General features: G+C 39.8%; 1 protein-coding gene across 1 annotated transcript; it reads left to right on the top strand.

Moving 5' to 3' along the window:
- Positions 1-703: 703 nt before the first annotated feature.
- On the top strand, positions 704-11,528 carry LOC308222819 (C-type lectin domain family 12 member A-like; the record flags this gene model as incomplete). The annotated part of the gene is made up of 7 exons (XM_080621245.1): positions 704-791; positions 3,764-3,862; positions 4,574-4,717; positions 5,877-6,031; positions 7,521-7,630; positions 8,461-8,654; positions 8,753-11,528. 7 exons carry the CDS (start codon positions 704-706, stop codon positions 8,758-8,760), a joined length of 798 nt encoding a protein of 265 aa, XP_080477371.1. The 3' UTR covers positions 8,761-11,528.
- Between the last annotated feature and the right edge of the window lie 296 nt (positions 11,529-11,824).

Here is an 11,824-nt window from a genome sequence, read left to right as displayed (position 1 = left end):
ACCAGAAAACTGAGTGAAAGTAAATATCTTCTGAGATCTAGCCTTTGTCGAGAGGTCCTTCTAGTTTGGTGACACAGAAGTCCCAGGCTAATCACTTTGGGAAGGTGGCATGGAAGGCAAGAGCCAATATCCTGATATATCCTAGCTGAGGTGCTAACCTCAAGCTCAAGTGCTTACATCTTTTGGATGAGAACATAGTTTGCCAGCTTTAAGATGCAAGTCCACCTTTTGGTTTGCTTTCAGCACATTCCAATAGGAAACAGAAACTGAAGTGTGATCACAAAACTGCTCCTGAATACAGCTGCCCAAACTGAGACATCTTCAAAGCTGGAAAACATTTTATTCAGTTCTGTGTTTCAAGCCTGAACCTGTTGTAATCAGGAATTAGGTGTTGGCTATTCAAAGTAGAAGTTCTACAAAAGTGGCTGTGTATTCTTCAACAATGGCGGAAAGAAATACATGCCAGTCAGAAAGGGCAGAAGTGAGATAATGAGGAAGAAAGAGAATATAGCAATGAGTGAACGAGGAACATTTTCTTGGCAGTACCGTGATCAAGGAAGTTCAGATGTATCTTGATGTCTCAGCTGCTTCATTTGTGCCTGCCAGTATGAGGAACCTGTGCAAAGGGCTAGATTTTCTTACTAGCTGCCAATGCTAGATCTTTTTCTACCTTTTTGTTCTGAAGCTTTTCTTTTTACCAGCTATGACAGAAGTAACATATGCTAATCTCAGATTTGAAAACAGCCATGAATTGGATAATATCGCAGAGCCCAAAGATACTAAGGAAAAAGGTGTAGTATCTATCGATCTTTCATTACTTATTCTTGCTAAAGTGAATGGGATGGTAAATACTTCTAGTTATAAGCCAAGGGGGCTTTTGTTAGCTTTGCTATTGTCAAAAAGTTATACTGGTTATAAATTTACCATGTATTTTGTTGTTGCCATTTCTGCCTGAATTTTCTGAGTTTGGAAGGTATACCTGAAATAATGATCTTATTATTTCATGGCAAAGCTTATTACTGAGCATTATACTAAGCTCCATGAACAGTCCTAATTGTCTACATCTCAAAAGACTTAACCTGAACTATTTTTTAAAGTGAATTAGTTTGATTTAGTTTCTCTATCCATTTGCATTCAAGCTTAGAACTGAATAAGCTTTAACTGACTCACTCTTTCACTTCTGAAGTTCTGGGCTGAATTAAGATGCTGGTCTTTGAAATGGCCATGTCTGTTAAAGGGGTGAACGCTTTCAAAATATTTTTTAAATACTATCTTAAAATTAATTTTGCTTAATTTGTGTTAAATTGTAAAGATGAGTTCTAAATTTGAGTGGTGCAACTCCTGGAAACAAAAGAACAAAGAAAGTGTACAGGGATGGTGTAAACCTCTGGAGCAGAGGTTCACAAACAAGGAGACAACTTGCTTGTGATTCAGAAGAAATTCTCTAGGAAATTCTGTGTCAAAGAACAGTGGTTTCCAAAGTTACTATGTTTTTTGAACATTTGTTACATTTTTTGAAATTTATCAGGTTCTGGGTTTGAGCATTGCCAAAGTATAGTTTAGGGGCTAAAAAACCAAAAAAAGTTAAAATTTAACCTGTCTTTGTGGTAAGCTCTGGGCTTCTTTTCCTTTACTGTCCAATGACACCAGTATCCTCATATGACTCCAGATATCCTGCTTCTCTGTCCCAAGCAGAGAACATATCCTGTGATGACAGCACCATTCTGAGAGGGTGTGCATTATTTTGATTCATAATGCTGCCCAGAAAATATTTTGTAGCTGTTTATGAAATCTTACTTTCAAATACAGAATCTTTGTCTCTTCTCATCTAAAAGCTCCAGGAAGCATACACTACAATGCTTTCAGTCTTCAGCTTAGGGCTGTGACATTGTAGGGGTAGGAACAATTTTTTTCTTTGCCCTTTTGCTCCAATACATATGAGTCTATATAGCAGCATGCCTTAGAGGGTCAAATTTCTATTACTGAAGTTCTCCAGACTCATTATATTCAGCTTCAAAGCATGTATAGAAGCACTTTGACCTTAAAAACACAAGTCAAAACATTCTTGGTAGGATCTATGTGATTCCTCTATGCAGGCTTTATCTTCGAGTGTTTCTGTCATATGTCTGTAAGATCAGACTCTGGAAAATAATGCGGAAGGGAGGTGTTCTTTCTCTTCTGGGTATTTCTCTTTTATGCAATAATAAGCAGTTAGAGCACTTCCTCAGACTGGTGGTGCATTCTGGGGTGAAATACAGATGCATGGAGAGTGGCAGATATAATATATATTTAGTAGCTCTTATGGTATTGTCATATTAAAACTTGAGGGGGTTATTGGCTGAATGGTGGACTGTTAGGTGGATTAAAAACTGGATAGACTACAAGGCTGAAAGGGGAGTAACGGCTCAGTATCTGCTTGGTAGCAGAGTCCCTCAGGGGTCCTTCAGGGGTAGATCCTGATTCTATATTGTTTAAAATCTTCATCAACAACCTGAAAAATGACCCAGAGTGTGTCTTCAGCAAATTTCTAACAGTACTAAATGAGGGGTTTAGGGTTTCTTTAGTAGCTGATGCTATCAAGTGGTAGAGCTTCAAACAGAGAAACCTTGAGAAACTTGAGGACTAGGTGAGCAGAAAACCCATGAAGCTCCACAGGTTGTGCAGTGTTATCTAATCCCTGGCAGTGAGTGGTACATACTGGTAACAGGCTGGCTGTGGAAGCTGGAAAAGACCTAGGGTTTGTGGTGATCTGTGTACCAGTTCAAGACAACATCCGTTGCTCAATCTTTCACCTGAATATTCATCAACTTGAGTTTCTACAGAGTGAGGTCTTTTACAACATTCTGCCCAGGACTGCTTCACCGCAGAAGCTGACCACAGGCTATTTGTAAGAAGGACACACTGCATAGTTTCTGTTCCTATTCCTTTAGCTTGGCACACTAAATTTAAGTTCCTGCTCTTTAAGAAGTTCACTCCCCAATTTTAAATAGCCCTTTCCTTTTCTAGATTAATTATTTCCTCTCCAGATTCCCTTTCTACTCTTTATTGGATTAAGTCAAGCTGGTTGCAGCTCTCCACAAAGTTCATACAGTGACAACTTTAGTATTTGCCTTAGAATTAGTGCTTCCTTGACTGAATGCTTTTTCTCCCTTCTTTGGTGCATCTTCACCCATGAAATCTTCCAGTTTCTATAAACATGGATGACCCACATGCTTAAAATTTTCTTTGCTCAGCAAAAGAATTGTTCCTTTTTCTCCTCACTGAGTCCTAATTTTTGTATCTAGGCTGTAATCCTTATTACAGAAAAAAAATTTCTATTAATTCCTAGCTAGAAATTTCAAACTACTATGAAGTAACAATTTTCAAATTACTATGAGTTAACTGTAACACTCAGATTAACCAAGTTACCAGATACATTTCATGCACCACAAATTACCACAACCATACAATGTGTGCTATTTTTCAGCTTTGATTTTGCAATATCTTGCTTTCTCAATATCTTTCTTTCTACCATCTGTGGCCTCTGAGAGGATCAAGGCTGTTCCACATTCTTCACTGAGCTGTTGTGATGTCTCACTTTTACTTTGTTTGTGCATCTTTTGCTGTGTGAAGACATTCTGCAGCAGGAATATGTAACTGTAAAGTAAAAGCAATTATTTATTGACCAATACGCCACAAAAATGGTTGCAATTTAATGAGGCATTCACCATTCCCTTCTTACCACACCTCCATTTCATTACTCCATTTCATGAATTCCTACCAGGATCTCCCACTTCATTCCGCTCTTGCTGGCCAGCAGTCCCGATTTTGCTCATTTTGTGCCTGACATTGCTGACGGCGCTGGTGACCCTGGCAGTTTTATGTAAGTACTAACGCATTTCTGTTTGCTGGAGACCTCAAGCTACTAAATAACATTAGACTGACATCTTCTTGAGGTGCAATTTCTGGTTCAGCTGAGAACAGGCAACCATGCAAATCAGGTATTTTCCCTTACTGTGGTACCCTTGTCCTCTTCTTGAAGTGATGAGGCTAAAAATGAGCAACGAGGAGAGGAACTGGAAAGGGGTGGAGTAGAAGACCCAATGCTTGCTCTGGTTGCCATTGTTTGGTCTCCTAAAAACTGTATCCGGAATCCTGCTGTACTGACTAGTGATGGAGTGAATTCTTCTTTGATAATGCTGAAGGGAAGGAAAAAACTTTGTGTCACAGTAAACAGGTTGTGTATATTACCTCCCAACTGCAACAGTTCAATGTGATCCAGAGCTGAAGATCACATTTTAGGAAAAAAACACAGCCTGGAAACTGATATAAGAGAAAGATACACAATGGAAATATATGATGAAAAGTGACACTTTAATTTTCTTGTTCACTTGTTTCTTGTTCACTTGTTAGGCCAATAATACGAAACTCACTATGCAAAAGGTCTCCATCTCAGCCCTTACATGCAACTGTTCAGGGAGAATCAGCATCCCAAGTGGCTTATTTATCCCTATTGATCTGCTAAGACATCCCTTATCTGTTTCCCCCCCTTTCTGAAGGACAGCTCTGGAAAATGTATTATTGTGAATATTAGTTTTGCAGATTCCTAAGGACTACAGAACACAACTTAGAGACCTCAACATGACAAAGAATGAGCTGCATGCAAATTTCTCCAACATGCTGCAAGCAATAGGAAATCAGCTATGCCTGGAAGGGGAAACAAACCTTAAAAATAATGGTAAATCAAAAAGGTTTTATGAGGGCTTATCTTTCAAAATGGCAGAGAAGGAAATCAGATATGTCTTCTGTGTCCACTCAGGTCTGCCTCCTCAGGTAAGCCTGTGTCTTCTTATATAACCTAGAACGTAGGCAATAAGAGTATCTCTCCTCATGCAGCACTTGAAGGGAGGCTCACAACCTGGTCACATGTGAACTGGCATGGGACCTGGCAGTAGTATCAGGGTTTCAGGATTTAGTTTCCGTAAGAAAAGAGTTCTGTGGGATGTCTTCTAGATATGCCAGTTCCTGTCAGCACCAGATCTCTACAACATTGTTCATCTGCATCTAATAGACAATTTTACAGTAGTGACTGAGAATTAAACAACTTTGTTGCACTCTGTGTGAACAGCAGTCCATACAAAGGACAGTGTGCTAGTACTGACTCCAGGAAAGACAGGAATCTTCTAGTCAGAAGTGAAGTGTGGTGAAGCATAGCTAAATCAACCTGTGAGTTCACTTCCTGTCTCCTGACCGTGTACAGTTCAGTGCTGTTTCTGAAATCAGTTTGCAACAGCTTGGTTATTTAAGTGGCATCTGACAATGAGCCTGCCAGAGAAATAGTTCTCTTCAGACAGCACTAGTAGGCATCAGGCAAAGGGATCCCACTGTGGCTGTCAGGAAGGTGGATTTCATTTGCCCAGATATCATTTCACAAAGAAGCTAATTGTCTGGGTGTCCATTTTAGTCAATGAAGAGAAATTGGTAATGCAAGGATGCAGTCTGTCTTCTCTCATGAAAGACATCTAAAATGAAAGGAAAATCATGCATGAGACATGTATGAGACAAGCCTGCTTCTGTCCATTGACTAAAATGGGAATCCAAATGAGTTGATTCATGTCACCTTTGTCAACTCCTAAAATTAGGCAAAAAAAATCCCATTTGCAACACCTGAACCTCTTCTCAGTGCTATAGGAATGTGAGAGATAAGGGGATGGTTCAGTTTTCCTCTCTGTTATTACCTGAACCTTAACCTTCTGGGATCACAATAGGATTTTGACTGAATGAGAAACATCTCAAATATCATCAGTCCCTACAGCTCTTGTTGTCACAGGTCAACAGCAATGTTCTATAAGGGACAACCTGGGAACAGAAATAGGGTGATGGTTTTTCTTTTCCAGGCCAGAACTGTGTACTCTGCCCCACAAACTGGAACTGGAAAGGTGGTGATATGTGTTACTACCACTCCGTGGGAAAGAAGTCGTGGGAACAGAGTCTCCAATTTTGTTCCTCACAAAACTCTACTCTTCTTCTGATAAAACAGAAAGAGAAGTTGGTATGGACTGGTTTCTCACTCTGTTTCATGTGGAGGAAGTTCTTATACCTTATCAGCTACTTGCCTCACACGAAATTTTCTTCAATGGCACCACGAGCAGGAGTTTTTCTACAGTGATTGGGTTGTCTTGGGCAATGCTAAGGCATACAACTGGTCTACACCACACAAAGCATGGCCTTTCAAGTGGCTGACCATCAGAGACAGCCCATTTTGCCTTGGCTTGCCGTGGCTGGCTTCTTACTGGGTTGACCGGTGAAAGCAGGCTCATGGCTTCTTTGCTGTAGGTAATGATTTCACTAATTCTACCAGTATTGCAGAACCACATAAGGATTTGGTAAAGATATTTCTGTGAAACCTCTTTTAACCTGGTTCTTCCCCACATGCAAATCATAGTCTTCCCCATTTTGCTGAACTTCTTTCCAAAAAATTGATCTTATCTTTTCAGTCAGGATTAGCAATGAGCTGCTGAAACCTGGCCTAATCTTCTAGTAAATGAAAACAAGCTGAGCTGGGGAGAGAAAATTCCAGGTGCAGAGTGAAATAATGCTTTTGCTTCTGGATGCCAGCAGATGCATTGTAAGACTGAAGGCAGAAAAGTTGTCCCAGGAGCTATCAGTCAGGACTGGGCCTGCCTGCTCTCCAGCACTTGACAAATGCCAGTTTCCCTCTTACTGAGCTACAGGCTATAAGGTTTGTCCCAGTAGTAAAGGCAAACAGCTTAATTCTCACCCTCCCAAACTGGTGACAGCAGAGATTGTGAGGTGCAGTCTGTTCTAGCTGTCTTAATCATGGCATTGAGAGGTACGAAACAAAACAGAAAATGGAGAAGTGCACTGGGGATGACAGTGATATGTGAAGGAAGGAAGAGAACAACAGAAAAATTGAATTCAAACCTTTAGAAATTTTCCTCCAGCAGCAGTGAGAAAACCAGCATTATTCAAATTTGCATTCTTACGTGTTCTGCTCAGAGCATTTTTTTAAGAATAGAATATTGCTTAACTCTAAGACCTTCTCTACTTGTCATTTTCCAACTTTTGGGAATAAGTTAATGATGCTAGAACCAAGTGTGACGGTTCAAAAATCCAAGAGAACAGCTCCCTGAAGAGGCGTCCTTTTTGGTGCTGACAAATGCTAAGGACAGAGTCAAGAAGGAGGAAGGAAGACAACCCAATCACTAAAGGGGGAAGAATGATCTAGTGTTTCACCCAAAGGGTTCATATCAGGTTGATGAGGGTGACATTGCTCTTCAGAGCTAGCAATGCATGTTCTCTCCTATTAAAAACAGTTCTACTGTCATTTTCCCTTTGATACTAGGCAGAACTTGTAATGTAAGAACATTTAAATTCAGAACTTGTCCTGACAGGTGGAACAATTTGTGGTGTTTATGTTCTTTAAGCAATTTTCATCAATGATTTCGACTTCTGAACCTAAATATTTGTTTTTAATATATTCCTAAATATCCATTTTGAATTGTCCTTACTATGCATAGGAATTGGTAAAAAAAATTGCTGAAGCAGAATTCTGGCTTGGACTTAGATTGGAGCAGAGCGTCTGGTATTGGGCAGACAACACCACTCTTACAGAACAACAAAAGTCTTGGTAAGCTGACAGCTTTCTCAAAGTACATAAAGTTGGTCCTCACTCACATACAACTCCCAGTTTCTGTGACTCAAAGGGCACGTCGAACATCGAACATTTATGCATCTCTCTCTGTATTGTGGGACTCACTTTTCCATTTCAGATTTTTCTTGGCCTCACCCAGAACTGCTTGGAGAGTGATCTAAGCACTATTACTGGGCAAAAAAAAAAAAATACCTAGAAAGTTTATTTCCACAAGTTACTTTCAGATTGACCATAAATGTCATATGTTTCCCTTGTGTTTGACATATTGTTTCAGTGAGGAGACAAGGTAAATCTCCAGTGGAGAGGTGTTTCATTTCATGCTTTTGATTTAATATTTTTTTTTTTTTCATAAAAGACACTATTTATTCTCTAGAACCATTTCATTTCACTTGGGTTTTTAATGTATTATTTCAGAAATACAATGTATTTTTCTTCCTGCTTTCCAATATGCTTTACCGATTTCCCTTTTCATCATTGGGCAGTCTCTTCTTAGCATTTCTGTTGAAACAGCCACTGACACCCTCCAGTCAGTACCCAGGAGTTAGTGTTTCTTACTGCCAGGTACAAGAAATGGTTTAGGATCCCCACCTAGTTTCCGCTGGGGGTGCTTGTTGACATGTTCAGGATAGGGTCAGCCTCCTAGGAGTTGGTACATGATAACACTAAACACTTCATTATATTGCTGGGGATATATATTCTTCATGAAAGCCACATAAGGAGTTCTTGCAAATACAGCTTTTTGGAAGGGGAAAGGATGCACCATCTGAACAAGGTGCGATGTAAAAATAAAGATTTTTCTTTCCTAGGGTAAAGCCTAAGTCCTACTCCCAGGGCTGTGGATCGGTTTATTATACTACCATATATTTCAAATCATGTAAAGAAGAGCTTAACTATATCTGTGAAAAGCCTGCCATCCAATTACAGCGATGTAACAACTCTTGTCAGGAGGGCTGGTTTGTCAGACCAAATGATTATGAGAAGCTAGAAGATGTTCTGCAAGGTTGGAATTTTTTATTTTGCTTTTGAGAACTATCACATGAGAATTTAAATATGTTGTTATCAGTCCTAATACACTTCCCTGTTTTCATTCTCTTTTAGATATGTAAAAATATCTTCATATTAAGGAAATGGGCATGGTGACAGGCTCCAGGAGCACCCCAAGTCTGTCATTCCAGATTGAATACTTCCAAATGATTACTTAGTTTTAACCAACACAATTAATGGACAAAATGGCCAAAAGTGATGGCCAGGGAAAAAAAGTACAGTGACAAGCAAAGATTCATAGTCCTCATAAGGACTTGTGCATGTGTCACAGGAGAAGATACCCTTCAGCTATACATGTCAAGCTCTTTTCCATGTTCTATACTTCTTCCTGGCACTGTTTGTTCTCTTACACACACACTCACCTTTTTTTCCCTTTTTTCCTAGTAATAGTTCTGCTCTTCTTCTCTACTTTTCTAGTTTTCTACTTTTTTTATCTATTAAAGAGTTACACTGGGTTTGAGTCAGAGGCATGAACAGAACCTGCTTTTATGTATTTTTAGGATATTTCCTGGAATGCCATCCTACCAATTTAATGTGCTAAGCAAGGGTCTACAAACCCAAGCATAGTGAAAATATCCCAAGCAGTGTCAATGGACGAAGTGTCTCCCTCCACATCTCCATAGAACAATGACAGCCAAGTTGAAATGAGAAATCTCAGTTCCATAATGGTGTTTTGATTTGAGCAAAAAGTCCACAATTTCTTAGCTTGCTCCCCTCTGGAGACTTGTGCATTCCTTGTGGATTTCATCCCAGATTATTTATTGTGGATCATCTGCCAATGGTGTAGCAGCTGGGCTTCTGAAGCACTAGTCACTGTCTTCAAGAGGCTGTTCTAATGTCTCACTGCTCTCAGCACTACACAACAGTTTCTGATCACTGACATGAACATTTTGGGCATTATTTTCAAAGGCCAGTTTCACACTCTGGAAACCTTAGTGGATTTCTTTTCCTGTCTGCTGTTTACATTCACTAATTGCATCTCTAACATAACTTTTCATATCTGCTCCTGTCTTTGGGGGTGAAAATGCACAGTGCTTCTGTCCTGTCATGCAGACACAGCCCTGCTGACTTCCTGGAGTGTCTCTCAGCATTCATACAAGCTTTACTGAAATAAGAAATCTCATGTGGAAGGTATTCTGAGCTGTATTCATGATGCATTTTCTCTTTATAATGATGGGCTTCGCTTTAATTTGCAGAAATATTAAAAAGAAAACAGGAAATAAAAAAAAAGTCTGACCTTTTAAGTTTTCTCTTATGTTAGAGTGACTGTGAAGAAACAGGAAAGATGTTTCCAGGATGGTTTTTTATTAACAATCCCTGTTGAGGAGCAGATGGGCTAACCCTAGGTGTTTTTGCAGTATGTGGAAGACAAACATGTCCTGAGATTGACAGCTCTGCATGCTGACAAGCAGCCAAAAGGCTGCATCATATCTTTGCCTTGACCTTTTGTGTCAATTTACTGCCAGTCCAAAAGCAGTTCCCAGTGCAGCGACTGTATTTGTAACTGTAAAGGCAGGTGGGGTTACAGTATGGTTTCACAGTGTGAAACCATGTCTGAAATGCACGCACACACACTCACAAAAATAATAAAAGGAAGAAAAAAAAAAGAAATAAAGTAAAAATCACCCCGAATTAAAGTGAGGCAGTGTCCTACCATTCACTGCCGACATTCAGACTGCTGCAGTGAACAACCTTGTCCAGCAAGCTTGAAGCTGGCAAAAAGGTATACCCTGATTGTGGGGTAACCACAAAGGCTTTAAGGATGTGCTGTCTGTATCCCTCTTTCCACTGAAATGAACTTTTCTTTATAGCAGAAGAGACACAGAAATGTATTGTTTGTGTATTAGCTGAGATGACATTTTTTAATCACAGTTCCCTACAACAGTGTGTTTCCCATATTTAAATTCTGCTCCTCACCATGCCCCTTTCCACTCCCCCCAGTCATAGACTCCAGGTAATACAATTTACTAGGTCACACTCTGGTTAATAAACACAGCTGTTTTGTCCAGCCTGCTGACAATATTTATACAAGTGTTCAAATGTAGACCCAAACTTCCTGCCTTAGTTTACCTTTTTTCAGTTTGAAGAAACAAGAAATTTTGCCTGCTCTGCATCCTTAAAGGAGAGAGAGCGTGATGAAGTGCTATGACTCACAGACTGCTTATTGACTTCAGAGCTAACAAAATGATACAAGAAAATTGCTTTATCTCCTGTTTTCAGAAGTAAAATCAGATTGGAGAATTTCCCCCAAAGACAACTGATTGCATACTTGAGAAGTTGTTGCTAAGACTGAAGAGGTTACAGTCATGTAAGCTGTCAGCCAAATTCAGTAACACACACTTGAATCCCAGTAATCTGCAGAAAAGCCTATTTTACACTAAGGTGCCAACATACAGTTTTCAGGCCCAATAGACAAGTATTTTTGCACGACATTCAGCATGAGGTTTCTGTGAGGATATTATGAGTATACCATGAATACACAGCCACTGCTATTCCTTGTTTGCTTCTCTGTGTAACAAAACTCACCGTAAGCACCCTTTACTCCTAACTTTTCCGTCCTGCCTTCTTTCTGCATACAGGTAAGATATAATGCAAGAAATACATGCAGTCAGAGATATTTTTGCTCTGAAAAAATTCACCATCTGCAAAGCAAAGGAGGAACAGCCCAGTCATTAGACTGTATTACAGTTTATTTCCAGGCTGTTGATACTGTTTTGCAAATGGAAGACTTTGAACTTTACACACAAAAGCATGAACAGCTACCACAGAAATTCCTGTCTTGCAAGAGAGGAATTTCCTTCCATCAAGTCACCACAATGTGACTCATCGTGTCTGGACAAGTGCTCTGTTTAAGGAGAGTTAGTAACTGAAGATGTTGAAGAACTACAACTCAGCGTTGGATCAAGGTAATACAGAGAGCTAGAGATGAAGAGTGAGGATGGGTAAGCCACTTCTGCAGGCTGACTTCTGTGTATGGTACAACAGCAGAAAGGAGCTCAGTGAAGTCTGGTCTTCTCCTGACACAGGCTGAGCAGTCATGTGAATCATGCTGAGTTCCTGGCCTCACCTTCCTTTCAGCTCAGCTTTTACCCTTCTAGCATTTATTTCAGTGAATTTTTGTAAATT

This window comes from Psittacula echo (assembly GCF_963264785.1).
Source record: "Psittacula echo genome assembly, chromosome: 1".
NCBI lineage: Eukaryota > Metazoa > Chordata > Aves > Psittaciformes > Psittacidae > Psittacula > Psittacula echo.
Note: the sequence above shows the minus strand (reverse complement) of the source record. Positions and strands in the feature narration are given on the sequence as shown.